Source organism: Centruroides vittatus, unplaced genomic scaffold (genome assembly GCF_030686945.1).
Source record: "Centruroides vittatus isolate TY-2023 unplaced genomic scaffold, ASM3068694v2 contig_1832, whole genome shotgun sequence".
NCBI classification, from domain to species: domain Eukaryota; kingdom Metazoa; phylum Arthropoda; class Arachnida; order Scorpiones; family Buthidae; genus Centruroides; species Centruroides vittatus.
Genome location: NW_027121128.1, coordinates 1,008,845 through 1,031,796, shown reverse-complemented (window position 1 = coordinate 1,031,796; position 22,952 = coordinate 1,008,845). Strand labels below are relative to the sequence as shown.

Below are 22,952 nucleotides of genomic sequence, written 5' to 3'. Positions count from 1 at the left end.
GACATCAGAAAATAGCTTTAAATAACTTTACCGAAGTAAAATCGACGCACTAGAACTTTAGAAAGATGAATAAAGTTTTATAAAAAAATCCCATAAAAAAACCATTAAGCGTTAATTGCGTGTCATTAAAGGTTAATTAAACTCGCAATAAAATTTTTTCGCGCGGGTAAAAATTTTTCAAAAAATTTGGAGACTTAGAAAACATCCGAAAAATCAAAAAAAAAAAAAATTTTTTTAGGGGTCCTAAAGGACCCCATTTTTTGTAACGCTATACAACTTGCCCGAGATATCTCGGGCTAAGGGCTGAACGCGTTAAATGTGTTTTAGATCAAATAAGAGAGATTTAAAAACGACAGAAATTTTCCAAATGTTAAATTATCATTGTTGACCTTTGACACCTAAATACAAGGGGAAATTAATAGACAATACAATTTTACAATGAATTTAATCTGCTTAGTCTGAAGAAATGTAACTACATTTTGTTTACATCATACTTCAAGTAATATAAGTTTATTGTAAATTATAATTTCCTACTCATTTTCTAATGTATAAAGAATTACAAATGTTTTAATAACCTTTAAAAACATGTTTTAGATATTTAGGAGTTTCACAGCATTTAAAAAACTTTTCCAATAGAGAACTATAATACATTTTCAAAAATGATAATAGAGAGGTTGTGATGCAAGTACAAATGTTACTTCTACAAGACAAGCAGAAGTACACGGTTTACATTGTAACTCCAAGAAAAAATCGTTGCAGTGCACGTTCACATCATCACATGACTCAGTGAATGTCAAGCATTGACTCTCAGGAAATTTGTTGAAAAAATGGCAGATACATTTAACATCAAAGGTTACCAACGAAGATAAATAAACAAATTAAACTATTTCAAAGTATTTATAGGATGTTTAATAACACTAAATAATTATTTTTAATTAGTGTGGTGTCTCCTACCGTACAATTGGACAATAGGACTACCTCATACTTTTGTTGAGGGACGTAGTGGCTTATGTAAATTTGAAAGCAGCTAGGATAATTAATTTTTAGAAAATTTACAAACGTATTACACTGTTGATGGTAGAAGATGCCATGGAAGAACAAACCTACCTTAAGATAAGCTATTATGTAGACAAATATATGTAAATTCTATAGGCACTTCACATCATTTGCTAAAAAATTGAATAATTAAATAATTTCTGGATTAAAATAGTCTGTTTCTATACAATATTATTTGTAAATGCTTAAATAATCATTATTTTAATAAAATAGGTCATAATTTTAACCCCAAACACAAAAAAAAAAAATGAAGTTTAAACCATTCTTCTACTTGCCATGCTAGATGTAGTGAACGCCATTATCAACCATCTAGAATTGCCAGATGGCGGCACTCGATGGTCCGCCATTCACGTTTTGGGCAAAATACAATGGCCGCAACCTCTCTATTAAATTTGAATGTTTTAAATTTTTTCTTTGACTATTCTGTAGTCAAGAGTTGATATAGAAGATTCATAAGAGAGTAGCCAAAATAAATTGAAAATTTATTATCTAATAAATGTGAATTTGTTAAACTGGTAAAAAGTATATAAATAAAAACAAAATTGTATCTTAATACAGAAATAAAAAAAGAAAATTCTAGTTAGAGTAATTTTTTTCTTGGAAACTTTTTAATAAGATTATAAAAATCTTTTGGAGAGGTTTATCTGTTTGCAAAGAATCAGTTTTTCTGAAGTTATTTATTATATTTTTAATATGAATTACATTTTGATGTACTATACAATATAATGCACATTTGTTTTTCTACTTAAAGTTAATTCATCTTTAATTATTCAAAATTTAAAAATATAATATATTTATTTTAAAGATTTGTTACTAAATATTATATTAGTATGTTCTCATTTTAAGAAAACTGGATGACACTTCGTATGTTGTTTCAATATCTTGGTTTTGATGATGATTAAGATGTTTTAAAAATGTTTAGTTATAAAACTTAGTTTAGCAACTTAAAGTAAAATTTCTATTTTATCATTAATTTCGTTATTACTTTAATATTTTAAATGCATTTTTATAACATCATATCTGTTTATTCTATTTAATTCTGGATATGATATATGCAGACGTTTGTTTAGTAAAAATAAAAGAATTGAAATGTATTATAATCAGTTAAGGCCATCATGTTTTAAAATTGCAACCATATTCATACCTCATACATGCTTACTTATGAGTATGTGCATAAAATGAAAGATGCTGTATTAAAAAATTATGTCATGTATGTGTGACTTTACTTTTAAATTATGACATTTTTTTCTATTTAGTATTTAAAAAAGTTCATTAGATAAATTTTAAATATTTAAAAATTATTCAAATTTAAAGACATTTATATTCTTATAAAATTATTCATAAGTACTACATAATTTTTATATTTTATTATTAACTTCAAATGTAAATATTGTTTTTAATACTTTTTTGGATCAGATATGAATTAATTTAATTATATATGTGTTGAAATTTAAAGTATTTTAATATTTTAAAGGAACATTTAGTGACTTTTGATGGAGAACCAGATCATCAAGGTCTTGAAAAACTTATTACTACAGAATTGGTAAGTTAACAAAAAATAAGTTGCCTAGATATACAGTGTATATAAATATAAATTAAAATATTCTGTAATGAAATTTTGTGTAAATGTTGAGTAATTGTAGTATTTATCAATCTTCATATGTTTGCAACCAGTTGATGTGATTTTTTTCTCTCATGAGGGTCACATGACAGAATTACATCAACTGATAGCAAATATGTTTAAATTTGTGATGTTTCTGAATTTATTTTCATATTAAAGCAGACATTATATAAATAAATGTATTTTAAATATTTATAATACAGTAGTGAACCGAAAATCGGAATCAATTGGGGACTGGGGTTGTTCAGATTAGAGATTTGTTCCGATTACAGTTTATGTACGAAAAAATATATTAACCTGTTCGATGTTCAAATTTTTCTCCGTTGCGTGTCGCTTCGTGTTGAATTTTTCTCTGTTGCGTGTCGCTTCGTGTTGAATTTTTGTCGATTTTAAGCCTAACGAAAATTTTTATAATAATAATAATCGAGGCTATCGTATCGTTAAAAATTATTTCTGCATTTTGTACAAACAAAATAAATATATTGAAGAATATAAAAACATGAAAATTATACTTTAGAAGTAAATTTAGTATCAAAAACGTTCGATTCAGCACGACACAGTCCGACTGAAAATCGTGCCGATTACCGCCGATTCCGATTACCGGGGTTCCGATTTACGAGTCTCTACTGTAGTTTTTTTATTGTAGAATATTGAGCATTCTTAAGCAATATCCATATCTACGTGACAATTCTTGTGGACAGTGTTTTGTTATCTTATTACAAATCATAACCCATATCATTTTTTGCAAACAGAGAGGGAATAATTTTGATGTGTGTTGTTTTATGCCATACACTGAGACATACAATTTTGCATAGTATTTGAATGAACCACTTTTAGTGAACACGAGTATGCTATAGCTGCTTAAAAGTGTGTTTACATATGTACTACAAATCATTAAAGGCTGAATATACTGTTTCATCCTTTAATGGTTTGTTGAAAAACTGATAAGTAATGGATCAGTGGCAAACGGTTTTGCAAAAAAACCTTTAAATGACACCATGTGTATCATGCCTCAGAGTCTTTTTCCTCATCCAAACTGATATCAAATGGTAACAGTGTGTTGTTCGTGACATTATTACACAGATGTTAACATAGCTTTGTATTTTTTAACTTGTTATTTTAATATAATCTAGAAAATTTTGTATTGAGATCACCTTACCCTGACTTGTGAGCACAACAGTTCCAATTTCCTTTGTTCAGTGTTGGCGACATTAGAAAATGGCAAAATTGTCTGCATCTAAACTGAACATTTTAACAAATAAGTTTAAAGATGAAGGCATATGCACAGACGGAAAAGTTCTTTGCTGGAACAGCATTTCCATTTGCAATTATGTGATTTTGATTGATGTGAAACACCAAGAAACGAAAATCAGATGACACATCAGTTTGGAAAAGCATAGAGAAGGCAAACAAAAAAAGGAGGAATTTCAAGAATATATTTATAGGGGCACCTGGACATTGGTGGAGACAACCCTGTAGTGTTTATACTGGAAGAAACAACGGATTCCACAAAACAATACGTGCTGAATATTCTTGTTGCACCACTGACCAGGTGCTATGTACAACCAATGTTGTTCAAAATGTACTAACTTGAAAATACGAACTCAATGTACTCTAATATCTGGTCATCCGTTGGGGGTCTTGGATAAACAGTGTGGTATTCTACTGCTAGAACTTAGAAAATTAATACATTTATCAACAAACTTCCTCCTGGTGATACTACGGCTGTCGACAGTGTCGAGAAATTGTACGCTGATCCAGTAGTGACCACAGAGCTCTACTGTGCATTTGTACAAGTTATTGGTGGATAAAATCAACAAACTGGAAAGACATGGGATTAGTGGAATGTTGTAAGTCAGGCACTTGATGTACTGGATGGTTTTGCCCTGGACAAACTCAAATCTAGTTTATTAAAAAATCCCAATTTGAAAAATATTCTGGATTGTACTGAACTAGAATTCTGAGTAAAACTGAAACATGTCCCCTTAGTCTCAGTCAACATAAAAAAATCTTTTTCCTTATATAAAGACATTCTATCCTCCAAACGAGAAAACTTCACTTTTAAAAACTTGAAATGGTTACTGTTGTAAATTACAATGCTCATTTTTATGTCTAAATTGCAATAAACAATTATGTAGTTTGTAAATATAGTACATCTTGTTGGTTTTTGTTTTAATAATACAGCATTTAAAAGCACCCAAACGAGCATCCAGTCCATTCTGAAACTGCACCCAAAAATCCGGACCTTAGTAATCATGCAAGAAAATGAACCTGTTATAATGGAACTTATTATAAATATCATTTTTGTGTTCTAAAACTAATTTTAAATGCACAGTATCTGAAAAATAGCATATATGTTTTAAGGAAAATGCCAAAAACTCATTATGTAGCAAATGTGTTAAACTAAGAAATTTTAGCTGATATTGATAGATATCTACAAAGGTTGGATTGGATTAATCTTGACTGGAAATTAAACTGCTTTATTAGGAGTCGATGCAGTACTACAGCCTTATTATCACATTCTGCAGAAAAGGAGGTGATAAGCAAGACAATTAATTGACAAGACTATGTTTTGTTTATAAATCGTACTGCCTGATGTCTTACCAGCTTAGACGTATGAAGGAGTACATGTCAGGAGTTGAAATTTGGCACAGAGTATTAGGTGCCCAAATCATGCACGCATAAAAAAACCAGACTTTACTGTAGGTAGTCAGGGGACCAACAACTGAGACAAAGTAAAATACAAAATGGTGACACTCTCTACAAACAGGCAGTAGTGTGAGATTTACACATGCGTTGCTCATTTGTAAGTTGAAAATACAAATATTACGAAATTGAATTTTGACAAACATGTGCGTTGGGAAGTTCGAAAAGCGAATGTTGCTAAATCGAATTTTGACAAACAAATCTTTGAAAAAAACCCATTTACCTGTTCCGTGTTATTCCCCACACATTTCTGGTTACCACGTGCTAACCTTGACCGGTTGACTGGAGATATCGCATTTCATCATTGGAACTTTTTGAAACTAGATGGCGCATCGTTATAATTTTATATTAAAAACTAACTTCCGAAATATAATTATTTTTTCTTTTTACATTTATTAATATATATATTTTGATGGTGCAAAATAAAAAAACAATTGCGAATGATACAATAGCCATCATTATTTTTTTCAAAAATGGGAAATTTTTGCATTGACAAAAATTCAACCTGGGGTGTCATGCAATGGAGAGAAATTTCAACATTTGATAGGTTAATTTCACTAAAAATGCGATTACCACAATCCAGCCACAGCCACGACCACCGGCCACAGCCTTGTGGTCGTGGCTGTGGCTGTGGCTGGTGAAGTTTGAATGCCGCGCTCAAAACCAGTGATACCAAAGATGATTGGAGAATGAGAACGAGACCTGCCATGAGCATTGAAGTGATCCCGCTTAGTAGTGAGTCTCCAAGACAAAGTCTTGTCCCAAATATGGCTTTGCCGTTTTACTTGTTTAAAAAATAATTCTGAGGATCTTGTAATCTATCAGAATATGGTAATTTATGATTCAGTTGACTGTAATAATTCATTTCCAAGATCTTTCTCAAGGCAGTTATGCCCATCTATATTTTATTACAGATTAAATGTGATATTAATTCATGTATATGAGATAGAGTAAAAAGTAAACCAAACTTTTTGCACAGTTTTTATTACTCAACACAATGCTGTTACATCATATCTTTAACTCCTTAATTCCCCTATTTTCCCCGTTAAAATTGAAATTAATGATTAAGAATAATTAAAAATAATTAAAAAATAATAAAAACGAAAAAAAAACGAAAGAAATGTGTTAATTTTGAAGAAAAAGCTTCAAAGTACAATTTCCTTTTTCTCGCCTATCCGCGAAATCTGACACTGATGAGTCATTGTTTACACAGCTGGATGACCTTGAGAACAGCTGGTGTCGTCTTTCGCGGGACATTCTCATGAAACTCTCGGGAGGAGAAGGGTAAAAAGTAGGGTGAATACTAGATGGTGGTATATTTCTAAATATTTTTTTTTAATTACGATTTTAATTGATATTTCCGACCCCCCCGACTTAATTAAACGTAATTATAAAAAAATCTATTAATTAAAAAAATTAAAAAACTATTGGATGTTGTTTTTGACATCAGAAAATAGCTTTAAATAACTTTACCGAAGTAAAATCGACGCACTAGAAGTTTAGAAGGATGAATGAAGTTCCATAAAAAAATCCCATAAAAAAACAATTAAGCGTTAATTACGGTCATTAAAGGTTAATTAAAATCGCAATAAAATTTTTTCGCGCGGGTAAAAATTTTTCAAAAAATTTGGAGACTTAGAAAACATTCCAAAGATCAAAAAATTTTTTTTCGGGTCCCAAAGTACCGTTTTTTTGTAACGCTATAAAATTTTGTCCGAGTTATCTCGGATTTGGACGTCTATGCACGTCAATGGTCGTTAAGGGGTTAAAGTAAGCTCCTATAGTTGTGCATTTTTGCCAATGTCCATATCACTTCTCATAACAGTCCTAGAAACTATTCTTGCAGATATGAGCTCATGTTGCTGTATTTTCCATCTCTGATATGAACCTGAATCTTTGATCTTTCAATTCCTCTTTTATCTTTGGAAACAGGTAAAAGTCAGCAGGGGAGCAAGATCAGGTAAGGTGGTTGTGGAAGGATTGGCATACTGGTTTTTATCAGATATTTCATGACAAAAAATGACCGATGCACAAGAGCATTATTGTGCAAAATCCAGTTCTTTCATTGCCACAGGGCAGGCTATTCCAGCATACAGAGTCATGTAGCTATTTCAGAATTTCTAAATACATTTTTTTATTCACAGCATACTTTCCAGGAATGAAGCACTAAACCTTGGATATAAAAATAGATTAACATTACTTTTCCTGCTTAAATTTCTTCTGACATGGGGGACATTCGTGACTTCCACGTGGAAGATTCTGGGGATCATAAAGGTAACACCATGTTTTGTCACCATGTGATTACCCTATTCATCTGATGAATTGTGACGATTGTGGTGAGTAATGTTGTTCAATTCCCCACTTACCAGGGCTTGATTTTTGCATTGATGTTCCCTCAGAGCTTTAGAGACAATGTGCTGGTGGATTTATTGCACATTCAAATCTTTACTGAGTATGGAATGCTCAGACCTATGAGAAAGTCTAAAAACTTAAAAACTCCAGATTATGTATCATTTGTCTGTAATCTTTTTCTGATTTGTTCTCGTATTCTGCTAATCATTTCTTGAAGTGGCAGATCTCCTACAATGGGGATATTTGCCATTTTGATATATGCCAGTTATAAACGTGTGTTTGAGACTACACTTTCTTATCTTAGGGCTCTTTTATTATGCTTAGAGTTTCAATGAATATTTTCTGCTGTTTGACACAAAATTTGATGATTTTTCTGCTGCTCCAAATGTGTTGTTTTTATTCACTTATTTCCTATGACAGAACTTAAAATCAAACACTTGTCATGTAATGGTGAAGGGAAAAACAAATGATGCATGTGTACTACCTTGAACTGTTACCAAATTAGAAATGAGACTCCCATCCACTTAAGTCATGCAAATTGAAAAGTTTGGTTTATTTGACTCTACTAATTTGTTTTGAAGAATAATATAATGTGTGTGTATGTGGCACTAGACACATTTTTTTTTTATTTTAATGCTATTCATTCCAAATATATTTTGTCTTTATATTGATATGTGCTGGTATCTTCAGAAATCTAACCTTAGTATAGGCTTTTGTTTTACTTTATTTTTATATTAACAACAATATAATGCTCTAAATTTTACATTATTATTATATTTGTTCAACTTATAAAAGTACTTCTACTATTTTGTCTTAAAAAATACTAAGAACATATTGTACTAAAATAATTTAAATTACATTTAAATAGAAAAAATTTTATATAGTAGTCATCATTTTTAAAATTTTGTTTATTATTAATAATAATACACTAATATAAGAAGATTTTAGTTATTTATGCTGAAAATATATATTTTTTATTAATATATTTACAGGCAGCTCGCCCAAAAGATGTTACACTTCATATAAAATTATTAAAACTATACATAGATACCGAACGTGTAAAAGAAGCTTTCAAATATGCACTGAAAATTGAAAGTAAAATTCCATATCCAAATAACATTGATTGGTATGACTGTCTTACAGAAATATTTGAGGTATTGTCTATTTTTATAGTTATCTAGTATTTTAAAATTTGTTTATTTAATGAATATTCACAGTAGTTTGTGTGAAATTAACACTTTTGATCATTTATATATTTTTATTCCAATATCTTTTAATGCATAAATTGTTTGGAAATTTTTAGGTTTTTTTTCATTATAATTCTGTTGTTTTTTATTTTTGAAATTTGGAATTTAAAACTGATATTTTTAGGCTTATCAAGAAGAACCTGATGTTGAGTTAGATGACGAATTTTATTTTCATTTACTTACCATATGGGATCATCTTGTTGGCTTAACTTTGGCAGAACCATCCACATTTATTGAAAATTTAGGTCAAAAAAATGGAGTATGTAATGCTGCATGCAATTTAAATATGTAAGTATATTGCAGAATACACAGGACATTTCTCCAAAAGTTATGTTGGAAATTTCAAGTTTAACTCAAGACTAATAGCAATGATAATCAAATGGGTAGTTATTGACATCAATATCATCTTGAAAGTCTATCATTTGTTATTTTTATTATTTCAAGTCCATCCTATAAATTTTAGCCATATGTTAAGATGTTGTTGTTGTTTGATTTTAATCAAGAGAAATTAATAAATTTTACTTATATGAGACAGACAAGGAGAGAGACAATCCTTTCTTTAATCACTAAAAATTATGACATTTACTAATGGCATGTAACATTTTCAAAAATATTAAGAAGCATTTGAAGTTAGTTGGTACTTAGAGTTTTTGAAGGTAGTAATTATTTCTAATCATATCCTTTCATCTTATTAGTTTATTTCCTGTCTCATTTTATAAAATTAATTTGCTCAGCTGTTTTTTAAAATAATTTTTGTTTATTGAAATATTTAAAAAAAGCAATTTAAAGAAATGAAACATCTTTTATTGAATAACTGCAATTACATCAGAAAAGATGGGTTATCTCTGCATTAGGTTTATAAGCACAGTCTTACGTAAGCTTAATAGTTTTAAAATATTGTTAAACCAGTTTGAAATTTCCAATGTATTTAATAATTTTTATTTTTTCTTGAATACAAAATGTATTTATTAACTATTTTTATCATCATTTTCTTTATTTTCAGTAATATATCTTATCACTTATTAATTCCAAAGTGAGTTTTTTCAATCTGATTGACAACATCTCTAGTAAACTTTGTTATTGAAACATTGTTATTTATTAATTTATTCACTATTTGTTATGTATGGTTATGTTTACCATGAAAGACTTTTACATAAAATCAGTGTTTAAACAAAGTTTCTCAGTTTTAAAAATATATTAGAATAATGAAAATTTATTTTGAAGTTCAGTTACATCATTCGTTATTACAATATTTTTAATTAAAAAATTTATTTTGCTTCTGACAAGACTATATTTCGAATTTTCAATGAATGTATTATAAAAGTTTAAAAATGATAAAATTTTCTGAATGATAAGTTTCATTAGAGATGGGCAAATACTATCTGCGAATACTCAAATACTCTAATATGAAATTGTATATGAGATCTTGAATATTGTGTTGATAAAAGAAATTTAATTTGAATACTGTGAATATTTCCAATATTGTACCACACACATATGGCACTGATACTGGAGACCAGAGAAAAATCATGGTGGATCCAGACACAAACAAAGGGGAGACCACTCGAAAATTAAAAATATTTGAATAATTAAGAAGTACCTTTTATTAAAACTAGCAAAATGATTGTATTATACTATATTTGCTATCATAAATGTTTTAAAAAATGTTTTGAAGTTCAAACAAATAAACTTTAAATTTTTTTTGTGTGTGTGTGTGTTAACAATATCTCCTTGTATCTGTCACTACATACAGACAGAGCCTCTTTAGCACCTGTGGTTTAAGTTGTGACAGAAAAAGAAGCAGGTTAGATTGTAAACGTTTTCAGATTCTTGTTTTCTTAAATAAAAATCTGCAGTAGGCGAGAACATGAATAGTTATTTGTTAATGTGTTGTAGTTGAGAAAGAATATCTAAAAAAAGAAGCTACTTTAAAAGTGAAAATTAAAAGTTTGAAGTTTCATTTCTTAAAATTTAGTAAATTATTTTTCCTTTTACTTTATTGATTTATAAATATAGTGAAATAAGTTAAATAATAAATATTAAATAAGTTATATAAGGTAATTAAGTTCACTAAGTGTTTGGATTATTCAAGATAGTTGAATATTCAAATTCGAGAAAATGATATTTGCCCATTTTCAATTTTCATACTAATTAAAATTGAAGACAGTCCATCAAAATGATCATTTTTTTAACATTTACTTTTATGTTCTGGAACAAATCTTATGACAACTTGACCCTTTGTTGTCAGAAATGTAACTTCCAAAAAATGAGATTAAAAGGAAATTTCTTATTATAATAATAATAAAATGAAAACTAGTTTGGTTGACCAGATTCAGATAATGGCATTGAAGTTAAAATTTTAATTTAATTCCAACTCTTTTCTATTGGAACCAGTACTAAATATTCTAAACAACAGAGACAGAATTACATTAGTTTAAGCTGCAAATGACATTTGCTTCACATAGGTTTCATTTAATAAATATATCATATAACATAGTAATTAATAATGATTGAATAAAATAAATTATTTAACATATTTATTCATTGAATTTGATGAATTATCTTATAAAAATTTAAATTTCTGTAAAATTACTAGCTGCGTATGCTGGGCTTTTGAGAGAGTAGGAGATCTGTAAGATTGGTTTGGGAGAGGGGGTTAAAATAATGGTCTTAGTAACTAAAATGTACATTTATTGGCCCAAGTATTTATAATAATGAAACTGCAAAACACAAAAAATTGCTTGGGCTTAAGTTAAGAGGGAATGGGTACCTTCACAGTATTTTTTCTAGGATGTTGCAGAATATTCATGCCAAATTTGGTGTGGATATGTCGAACAGTATATAACCCTTTACCTAACAAACATAATATCTTGACTTTTTTATATATAGCTATATTATTTTCTTACATTTTCAAAAATATAAAGGTAGGAAAGAATTATATATAATGTATTAATCTTATTAAATTTATATTAATCTTATAGATTTGATCAGCATTTATATAAAGTATGGAAATTAAGAAAACTGCATGATAAAAGTTGGGAATATTTTCTTTCTCACATGAGAGGCCAACTTTATTTTCGAATAGCAACATTACTAATGAAAAGAGCAAAGAAGGTATGACTATATAATATTTTATTTCTATACCTTTTATATACTGTATTATATAAAATGTTACATTTAGGAACAAGGAAATTGGAAGGAAGCGTGTAGATTTGCGGCAGCACTTTTTCTAATTTGCTATTCTTTTAAACCATATGATCCGCAACAAGATATTTGGTACTCCCAGATCAAAAATCGGCAATTATTTTCCAGCTGGTATTATAAAGGAATGGAAAGAATGTGTCAGTCAGGTAAAAATAACTTATGAAAAACAATGTTATGATAATTACATAATATATTTTATTTTAAAATAAAAGATGTATTTTTCGTCTTTACTTTTCTTCATCCCTAAATTTACATTCTTAAGTTAATACATTTTAGGTTTTAACTGGTTTGGTTGAATAAAAAAAAAACAAGGTAAATCTGCTATTTTATAAAACTGTTTAATTCTTTTTACAGGTTATATCATAATGACACTCTGTAAGGAAGAGAAAACAAAATGGTTAACCAAAATTAAACAAGAAACCTGCTTACAAACAGTGAGATATTTTAATCTTATCATATCTTTATGTAGTTAGTTATTTTACTTCTGCATAATAATACTTTTAAAATAGATTACATAATAATGAAATTTCAATATAATATAGTGATATAACTAAATTATATAATTTTTACAAGATGAATTTTACAAATATGTATTATCATATTTTTAATTAATTCTTAAAGATACAATTTATGATTTTTAAAATTAAACAAAAAAGAAAAATTACTTGAAATTATGATAGAGAATTTTGAAATGATTATATTATTTAATGGCCATATTTCCTCCTTGTACAAAATATAATTATATACAATTACAAAATATAATTTATGAATATAAATCTGAAATCAAATAAAAAATTAAAAAAGCCTGTTCTCCTGATTATATAATCACAAATCTGTAAGCAAAGAATCAAAAATTCATAGATAATTTTATCTGAATCTGGAATCTGCCATTTTTTTTAAACCTGTACAGTTTCAATATTCTCTCAAAGTCTATTGGTTTAGCCAAAATTAAGTCAGAGTATGTTATCAGACTCTAAGACAATGAATGACTAAACCAATTGCCATACAACTCTGAATTGTGTTGATATGATCTGCCGACATTTTCAATGCTCTCTTGCTTCATGTTTCTTCTTTGGAAATGGTTAATCAGTTTCCAGAATACTTCAGAAGAGTGTGTAGACTGCTTGAGATAATTTTTCTGTTTAGCAGAATACAAACTATCAATATAAAACCAGCATTTCAGTTTAAAATATTTATCTACTTAATCAGTTCTTCTCTTTCACAAGACTTGCTACCTTTTTCTATCTTTCTCTTGGCATTCAGAATCATATCTGCTGGCTATATTATAAGATGTTTTAAAAAATTCTGCTCTCTCTGCTGAATAAATAAATAAAAAAAAGAAGCTTGTATTAATGAATTGTACCAGCTGTTAAGGTCGCTTCTGTCAGACAAAAATTTCTGAGCCATTAATTTATCAGTTAAAATAACTTTATAAATGTATGCAAAGTAATTGTTCCATTTTATTGATATGTAATTCTGTTCACATTAACATGTACTCTTGGAAGAGACTATAAATAAAAAGATGCTGGAATAGTGATAAAAAAAATTCATTGTGAAATCTTAAATGAGAGGTGTATATGTAAGAGGTCATTGTATTTAAGTCATCTGGATGTATCGGTTAGACTTCTTGGCTCTGAGTATAGAGTTGACTGAGTTTTTCAGTCAACTCTATACTCAGAACCAAGAAGTCTGTAACCGACACATCCAGATGACTTATATACAATGACCTCTTACTTATACACCTCTCATTTAAGAAAGTCTGTTATGAGATGCTTTTCACTGGTCCTAGCTGAAGCCTATGTGAGATATGCCTAAAATCTCTCATTTGAATGACTCAGTTAAATGACACACACAGTTCTTTACCCCTACAAATATTTCAGACTAATGTATTTTTCTCCTATTTTTTCGTGATTGTCAGTTGCAAGAACAGAATGGGGTCACTTTACCATAGGTCAAACAGGTGCCCGTGAAGATGATAAAGCAGTGAGGATACTGGACATAATATCTGTTTTTAGAAAGAGAATGACTGCTGGCTATATGTTTAGATAAAACAAACGGTAATGTCATACCTGTTTTAGCGACCGTTGTCACGTATGTCCAGACTATTTTTGTATTCCCCTAAAGCTTTTGCCAGATATCTATTGACTAATAACTTTGGTATGAATTTTGTGTCAGTCTACAATTATTTACATGTATATTTTTCAAATTTTGACAAATTTGACCTTCCCCGACATGTATTCTATGTCAGAGTAACTTCGGATGGCCAACAAAATTTTCAAAATCCACATACTTTCAGTTTCTGCCCCATGGAGATTTTAACATAAAGAAAAAATACAGTACTGTAGTTTGGCCCTGCAGGTCCACTTTTGCAGCAAAACTTGAATATGCACATTAATTTCTGGGTGACATAGATAGCAATGTTGCTAGATTTAACTTTGTATTTTGAATTTAAGAAATAATGCTTTTAACTGTGGTAATCAATACTGAAAGGGTTACAGTTATATTTTTAACGGTTTTCATTCAAGTTGGTCAATCCCTTTTTTGTGCAACTCTCTCACTTATACTACTTTTATCATCGGTTCCTTTAGAGTCATATAACTGAGGTCACTGTTTAGCTGGGTGACCTTTCCATCATCTATCATTAATAACAACCAAATTTTGTGATTTAACAAATTTTATTACTGTCTCCCTGTGCAGATTATGTTTATTTGATGAAGATTGCTTGTTATATAAATTTTGTTTCTGCCTCTATAAATGGAATCCATCAATTTATCTAATCCTGCATTCATATCTCCAAAGAATACAACATTATATGAATTTGGAAGATTGGATATCAATTTCAGACAAATATGCTCAAAACAATCAGGATGTAAATAAACAAAAATGATCATTAGACCACCAACAATGAAGGTTCAATCAAATTAAAGCTAAGCTGTATACTAATACAGTAGAGCATCGATTATCCGACTTAATTGGGGACTGGGGTTGGTCGGATAACCGAAAAGTATGAAAAAATACATTATTAGTATAGTGTATTAGGCCTGGTTTAAATACTAGCCTCCCTTTCATGGTCGAGCCAGTGCTGTCAGCTAAAACATGCAAAAATTTAACAAAAATAATATTAAAGTAGCCAAGACATAACCAAATATTGTAGCGCCACATCACTAACGGACATTTGAATTTGCCGACTAGAATGCGGTCGGTTAACCGATGAGTCAGTTAATCGGGGGTTGGATAATCGATGCTCTACTGTAAAATTATTCCCAGAATAAATCAATTTAGTATTTCCTAAATGATGTCTTACCTCTATAACTAGACCACAGGCAGGTCTTCAAGTAGGGATTCTTGATTGCAAAGCTTTCTCAAAAATGATAAGCATAATTTTTATCTCTAATTATCTATCAAAAAGCTTCAGTAACCAGGTCTCAGGAATTCTTAAATATTATATTCATTATACAATTTTTAATTTTATTTAATTGTTATTTTTTTCCCTTTGTTATATTTATATTTGTTTGTATATTTGTTAATTTGGGGGGTAGATATCAATTGTCCTTTGGGACTTTCCTGTTTATTTGTAAAAATAAAATAAATCATATGCCTTTAATAAATTACAAAACTCCATATTGAAAAGAATTTTTTTTTATTTTGAGAGTTCCATGCCAAAACATTAATATTATACAAAGGTCCAATAAAAGTATCATAGGACTCATTGAATAAGAGAAACATCTCCTCCTACTGCTAAAAAAGGAAGAGTTCAGCTCTATCAATGTTTCAGTAATCAAATTATAAATATAAACATTTTTATCCAAATATAATATATCTCTTTTTGTGGTAGCCTGTTTTCTTTGTTCTCTAGCATGAGACATAAATGACCACAATTTTTTTTCCTTTTTATTCTGGAACATAACACCAAGTTGTCAGACAAGTGTACCTTAGAAAGAGATGAATCATTTAATGTTGACTTTTTCTTAATAAATAATATAATAATAATAATAATAATACATTTATTGATTTAAATTATTTCTTACAATGGAGGAGGAACTATTTAATTACATAATGTTATTTAATATACATAATAATAAAATAATACAAAAATTCTAAAGATTTAGAAAAGAAGGAGAAAATCTTAAATAAAGTAATTTTAGACATGTCATCATTTTTCAGATGATTATACTTGAAATCTCCTAGTACAAAACATTTTAGTTGATATGTCACTTGACAAGGTCCAAACAAGTGTATTAAGAGACTCTCTTCTTCTTTACTACTGCAATAACTACAAAACTTTTCTTTTGATATATTTATCCGGTAGCCCTTTAACATAATCCGAAATTTATTAAGTCTAAGTTGCATAATGAGGCTTTTCATGGAAAAATTAGTCTCACAGTTTAAGTAGTTTTTTGTACACCAACCCAGGTGCGTTTTAAACAAGTTAACTCATTTAGCTGAAGTGGACAATATATCCTGATTTCACAACTGGTCTGACTTAGTTTGAATTATAGCATTTAAGTGAGTTCTCAACAATGAAGCTGATCGAGTTGAAAACAAAAAGGAGTAACCCAAGCTATCAAAAATGTTCTTAACTGAAGCAGGCCAACTTTTCTTATTAGGTTTGCCTGCTGTTAGCAAAACATTATAAGTAATTTGGTGCAAGTCGTACTCCACAACTTTTGACCAAAACAGAAGAATAGTCTTGACAAATTTCAATTCTAATGGAGATCTTCCCAATTCAAGACGGACTGCTGAGCTTGAAGCTGAACGTTCTATTTTAAAAAGTCTCTTAAAATATTTCATCTGTATTTTTTCTAGTTTAGACAAACTCCAGTCCCCAGACCGGGAATAAATAAGTCATCTTAGAACCAATAAAAGCGTCAAAAAGTTTAAAGATACTATTTATAGAACTTAGCTTCATTCGTTTTTGTAGAGTAAGCATATAGCCTGTCTTATTCTGTATGTCTTTGGCTATTAAATCGAAATGATGATTATGCACACCTGACAAAGAAAAATGTATTCCTAGGTACTTAAAATATGACACAAAACTAATTTCAGTATTATTCACAAATATCTTATCAGATTTAAGTAGTCTGCCTCCGTTGCAAAAAACCATTCCTTTCGTTTTTTGTAAGTTAACTGTAAGATCATTTCTTTTAGCATAATTAACTAGCAGAGAAAGTTTTCATTGCAAACCTGTTTTTGAATCTGCTAGCAGAACTACATCATCATCATACATTAAGCAATGCAGATCAACAGATTCTCCAAGAACAAATTCCGAAGTTTCAGAGGTAGAAAACAGTTGTGGTAAATCATTAATAAATAATATAAACAACAGGGGGCTTAAAGGTTCCGCTGAGGCAACCCACTACCGGAAATGACACCTTTAGTATTTGCCAGATTGCTTCTCACATGATATCTTCTGTTACAAAATAAATTTTTTAGTAGCTTAATGAACAAAGTTGAAACTCCTAATAAATGTAACTTTTTCCATAAAATATTAAAATTGATTCTATCAAAAGCCTTTTCCAAATCCACAAATATTGAACAGATTTTACGTCTTTTTCTTGACAAGACATACTGTATTAAACCATTAAGTATAAAGACGTTGTACATGGTCCCTGTTCCTCTAACAAATGCTTCTTGAAACTGGGAGATAACATTAAATTCTATTATCCGTTGATTCAACCAATCTGCCTAAATTCCAGTGAACAATTTTCTAAAGGTATTTAACAATGCTATTGGATGATAGTTTTGAGGATTTAGTTTGTCTCTTTTCTTGTAAATCATTTGCAACAACACATTTTTCCAATGCTCAGGAAATTTCGATGTTTCCTTAATCTTGTTAAAGAGTTTGAGTAATTCTAAACACATTTCATCAGGTAGGTATATAATAAATTCATTTTTTATACCACCCATACCAGGGACTGATTTTCTTTTAAGTTTGCAAATTGAAGTTTTTAACTCAGAGAGTGAAATTGGATCATCTAAAATATGAGACACATTATCATGGTCAAAATCAAGAATTGAATCAGAACTTGGATGGCAAAAGTTATATTCTAGAAAACGTTCCCAGTCATGAAGAGGAATTTGATTATCGGATTTCTTCCTCCTATTAAATCTATTAACAATAGACCAAAACTGTATAGAAGATCGCGCAGACTGCAACTGTCTACTAATATTTGACCAATAGTTCTTTTTAGTCTTGCATAATGAACAAAAGATTGTTTTAGAATCACAATATTTTATTAAATCTTCATTATTATGAGATATTCGAAATGTCCTCAGCGTACTGTTCTTATCAAACCAAACTGAAGACTAATTTTGTCGTTCCCAGGTATGTTGTCATTCTACATTATTTAGCTGATGACAATCAAATCCAGAATTGAAGAATATCTATCCTCTATTTCATCACTTAAGACAATATTTACATATTTGGCCAAAACTGTTTCAGAATATAAACTGGATTTGTCTTCTTTCCAGATTAGTCCTTTTTTCTTGTCAATCAAGTTAGATTTTCTATCCTCGTCAGTGTCTATCAGGATTTCAGAAATGACCAAATGATGGTCAGACATATAATCTTCAGAAATAAAAAGTTTATGCAATCTCTCTACCAGACTCTTGCTCAAGATCACTAAATTGATTACTGAAGCACCCAGTTTGGAAGTGTAAGTAAAGTCTGCTGATGATTCAAAAGGGTATGGACCATTTATTATGTATGAATTATAAGTTTTCACTAGTTTGATAAGTAAATTTCCTCTTTTATCGCAAATTTTATCATTTGATAGTCGGATGTTTTAAATCACATCCCACGATAAATAGGGTCCATAGTCAAGCCAATTGTGCATTAAAATCAGCCATCAGCAGAAAATCATAATCTGAAGTATAATCAGAAATCAAATCTTCCAATTTTGCAATTAGTTTTAAAGATAGGAGTATGAAGATATGCTAATATAACTATCATTTCTTGTAGCCCTTTATTTTGCCTCTGGTTAAATTTCACTCTAACAACCATTATATGTTGCCACGACAGCAGCAAGTTTACTTCCCCCAGGTCTTTGTTTATACCTAGAAGTAACCTACCTGAAGGTCTACCTCTTCCTAAACTTTTAGTAGCCATTACCTCAAAAACTTTCGATCTACAGTTAAGGCTTTTAGCTCTCGAAATCAGTGGAGCTGTAGACCGAGTCTTGGTTAGTCCCAAAATATCATTTTCAGTAATATGTTTTACAAAACCACTATCATTCAGATTAGTCAGGAGGATATCCGGAGAGTTCCATGTTGAAACTTTCAATCCAACTGTACACTTTCTTGGATCGGAGAATGAAGGTTTTGAGAATTTGCCATTCGATTTTCCACTAAAATATCAAGTTTTAATAATTCTCCTCTATCTAGGTCGTAAGTATCTCTCTCAACACCAACCTGCAAAACATCAGCCATCAGTCGAACTTTCCTGCCTTCTAGCCTATAATCATGTAAAAAAGACAAAGTTTTTCCATCTCAGTCTTGAACACCAACATAAATCATCAAATATTTGTATAGTCTTCAATGTATCATTAGCCTTTATCTTTACCAAAAATTAATTTCTTGTCTGCAAATGACTAATTCCACCAATACAGTATCTGATCGGTTAAATTTCACTATCTTAACTGTTGGAATTGATTTTGATTCACCTATCAGTTTAGAAAATAGGTTTTGCATTTTCCTATTCAAATCAGAACTGTCATCTGTTAAACCTTTAATCAAAATATTTTTCTTTCTCATTTCATTTGACACCTTGTCTATAGAATGCAAGATCAAACTGTTTTTTCACTGCATGTTATCTTTAAGTTTGAAAATTTCTTCTAATTTAACCTCCGAGTTAATCGTTGGTCGTGTTCATTATGCAAATTAACCAACCAGTCAATCCTCGTAACAACTTCATTTAGAGTCGAAAAAAGCTTACCAAATCGGTTGTCCAAATATGAAATAATCTCCCTAGGAATGGACTTACTTGAATCTATCTTTGAAGAGAGAAAATCCTCCAGTCTCGTCAACTTCAAGGAAGGTTCGCTCAGAGAATGACGTTGCTTTATAGTAGATATCGGTGATTGAATCTGTAAATGCGGCAGAGTACAATCAACAGGACCAGGATTTAATTCAATACCACTTAATATTAACAGCAACTCAAACACCATTATCCAAAACTCAATATTTTCCATAATTTTAAAATTCAAAGTAAGCTCACAAAAAAGATCACCAACACTCTTTGCAGCAAGCAGCACCCCCTCTTTTTCTTAATAAATAGTGATAAGAATATGCTTAAATATGAGAGAAATTCAGCAAGAACCAAACCAGACTTATCTGATTGATTAACTTCAGTGACTTTTTCCTCCAAGTCAGATCCATCAACCACAGGTTGCAAAAAAGTGAAAACCTTCTCCTTAAATTGTACTAATCCAGGGCAATTTAAACCACTTATTATAACATTTTTCTCTCTGAAGTGATTCTTTAAACTATATGTGTAATTGGAAATCCAGGGGATGTTTTAATGAGGTGTTATCCTCTTTTTGAACTAATGATCTTCTCATCCAAATCCTTGATAAAAACTGGACTATTTTATCGAATCCCTTTTTAATAAATTCTTTAATTCTGCTGTTATAAGAAATTTGGGAAGAATACAAACTTCCAAAATAATCTTTTCTTCTTGCCAACTTGGAAAATGCCATAGGATCACTAGGCAAACCTAATCTATGTCAGAAATCTTGACTTTACACTTGACAGGGGAGGAAGGAGGAGTGTGTGTAACTGGTTCTGGATTTAACTCCAAGCCAGTCATTAGTAACAAATAAAATATAATTGTTTTCAGACCTTGTTTCATACTTATATTAAATAGAAAAATTCTTACTAATAAACATTTAAAACAACTTACTAGAAGCTGCTGAAAAAGCTCACACTTTAAACAAATTTAACATTGTAAGCAGATAACCCATAGTACATAAATAATAAATGGATATTTTTGTAATAATTCATATGATAAATAAGAATGAAACTGAAGTATACATTTTTAACTTTTTAATTTTATTTTTCTTTTATGAAATATTGATAATCAATTATAAGAATCTTGTGATTAAATTATTTTTACAGTTGCAACCCTTTAAATAATGCTATAAATATATTTTCAGGTACTGGATAGGATATATAACAGACTGTTTGGTAACATAAAGAAAACCGATCCATCTTTGTCCCATTTTCTGCAAGATAAAACTTTCCTTACTTGCTCCTTAGAATTTCCAGATGTAATGTCTCTCCAAGAATATAATGAAGGTACTTAATTTAAACAAATTTAACCTAGAAACCTATTGTATGTAATGTTTTATTTTGTTGTCTTTTGGCAACTTAGTTTAAATGAGCATTGAATTCTTAATTTTTTAAATATTCTTTATCCAGTGATGATAGGAAAAAAATAAAGTCAAAACAATAAAATTATTTCATATACAATGAAAATGAAATAAAACATGCATAGTATTTACAACATTCAGAAATATAATTGATTTTGGAAAAAGTATACAACATCAAGAAAGATTAAAAACATCTAAATATATCAAAATTTAATCTATTGTAAATATATAAATAGATCTTAAAAATTGTTATTCAAGATTTACAATAATTTTCAATTATACTATGATAAAGCTTAAGAGGAGTAATTTTGTTGAGTTATGATAAATTTTTCTATTTTTTAAATAAGACTATTTAAATTTAAAAAACACTGATAATTGTACAAAGCTTTTAATTTTTTTTTTTTTTTTTTTTTAAGAATGACAAAATTTTAAGTAAAAATAATTTGGTCAGATTATTTTTGATTCATATTTATATCTATTATATTATGTAGTATAATATTTGTTATGAATTACTTAATATGAATTTTACGTTTTGAGTGACTGTAAATGCACGTTATTCAGAATATAAAATATTTTTGTAAATTATCTCATCTTGTTGAGAAATAATTCTTACAGCATTAATATTTTGTTTTAGTGATATTTAAGCTTCATCCTGATTCATTACATCATTTAATTTGGTTGTTTCTTCATATTCAAAAAAGACTAGGAAGTTACAGTTCAAAAATTAATTACAAGTCAAAAGTAAGTTTTAAGTATTTTTTTTTTCTTTCTTCACTTGGTGTTGTACAAGGTGAAACAAAAACAGGTGGACAGTAAATGATAACATTTATTTATAGATTACGTATACAATTATATTTAATTTTTGAATATAATTGTATACGTAATCTATATATATACAGTGAGGTAAAATATTATTTTGGTATATATATTCAATTATTTATTATAATAAGATAAACTCAGGTTGGTACAAACATTTTAATAAAGAATACAAGATTATGTATTTAATAAATTTACATATTTACATATACAATTATATTCAATTTTTGAATATAATTGTATATGTAATCTATAAATACAGTAATAATGTATATGTAATCTATAAATACAGTAATATGAATGTATACAGTAATAATAAATGTGTTATATTTTTTATGGCATTTACAAACACCATAGTTATAACAATATAGCACAAACCCTATTCAATTTACTGTTTACCTACTTTTAGTTTACCATATATATATATAGAATAAAATGAATAAAAAAGTATTTAGTGTTCCAATCACTAACTATTTTCAACTTTTAGTTTACTTTAAATTTTATTTATTATAATAAGATAAACTCAGGTTGGTACAAACATTTTAAAAAAGAATACAAGATTATGTATTTAATAAAATGTGT

General features: G+C 29.1%; 2 protein-coding genes across 2 annotated transcripts in view; one reads left to right on the top strand and one right to left on the bottom strand.

Annotated features, from left to right (window-relative positions):
• Nup358 (Nucleoporin 358kD) overlaps nucleotides 1–22,952 on the top strand; it is a 113,192-nt gene that overhangs the window by 31,098 nt on the left and 59,142 nt on the right. The window contains exons 7-14 of the mRNA XM_067264277.1: nucleotides 2,531–2,599; nucleotides 8,728–8,889; nucleotides 9,107–9,270; nucleotides 11,964–12,096; nucleotides 12,164–12,332; nucleotides 12,541–12,620; nucleotides 21,339–21,480; nucleotides 22,189–22,295. Of these exons, the coding sequence (XP_067120378.1) occupies nucleotides 2,531–2,599; nucleotides 8,728–8,889; nucleotides 9,107–9,270; nucleotides 11,964–12,096; nucleotides 12,164–12,332; nucleotides 12,541–12,620; nucleotides 21,339–21,480; nucleotides 22,189–22,295 (1,026 nt within the window). The remainder of the gene's footprint in view (nucleotides 1–2,530; nucleotides 2,600–8,727; nucleotides 8,890–9,106; nucleotides 9,271–11,963; nucleotides 12,097–12,163; nucleotides 12,333–12,540; nucleotides 12,621–21,338; nucleotides 21,481–22,188; nucleotides 22,296–22,952) is intronic.
• The window catches only part of LOC136969961 (transmembrane protein 268), a 364,695-nt gene continuing 348,838 nt past the window's right edge, over nucleotides 7,096–22,952 (bottom strand). Inside the window, exon 10 of the transcript XR_010879898.1 lies at nucleotides 7,096–7,106. The gene's annotated coding sequence lies outside the window, so the exon portion shown is untranslated. The remainder of the gene's footprint in view (nucleotides 7,107–22,952) is intronic.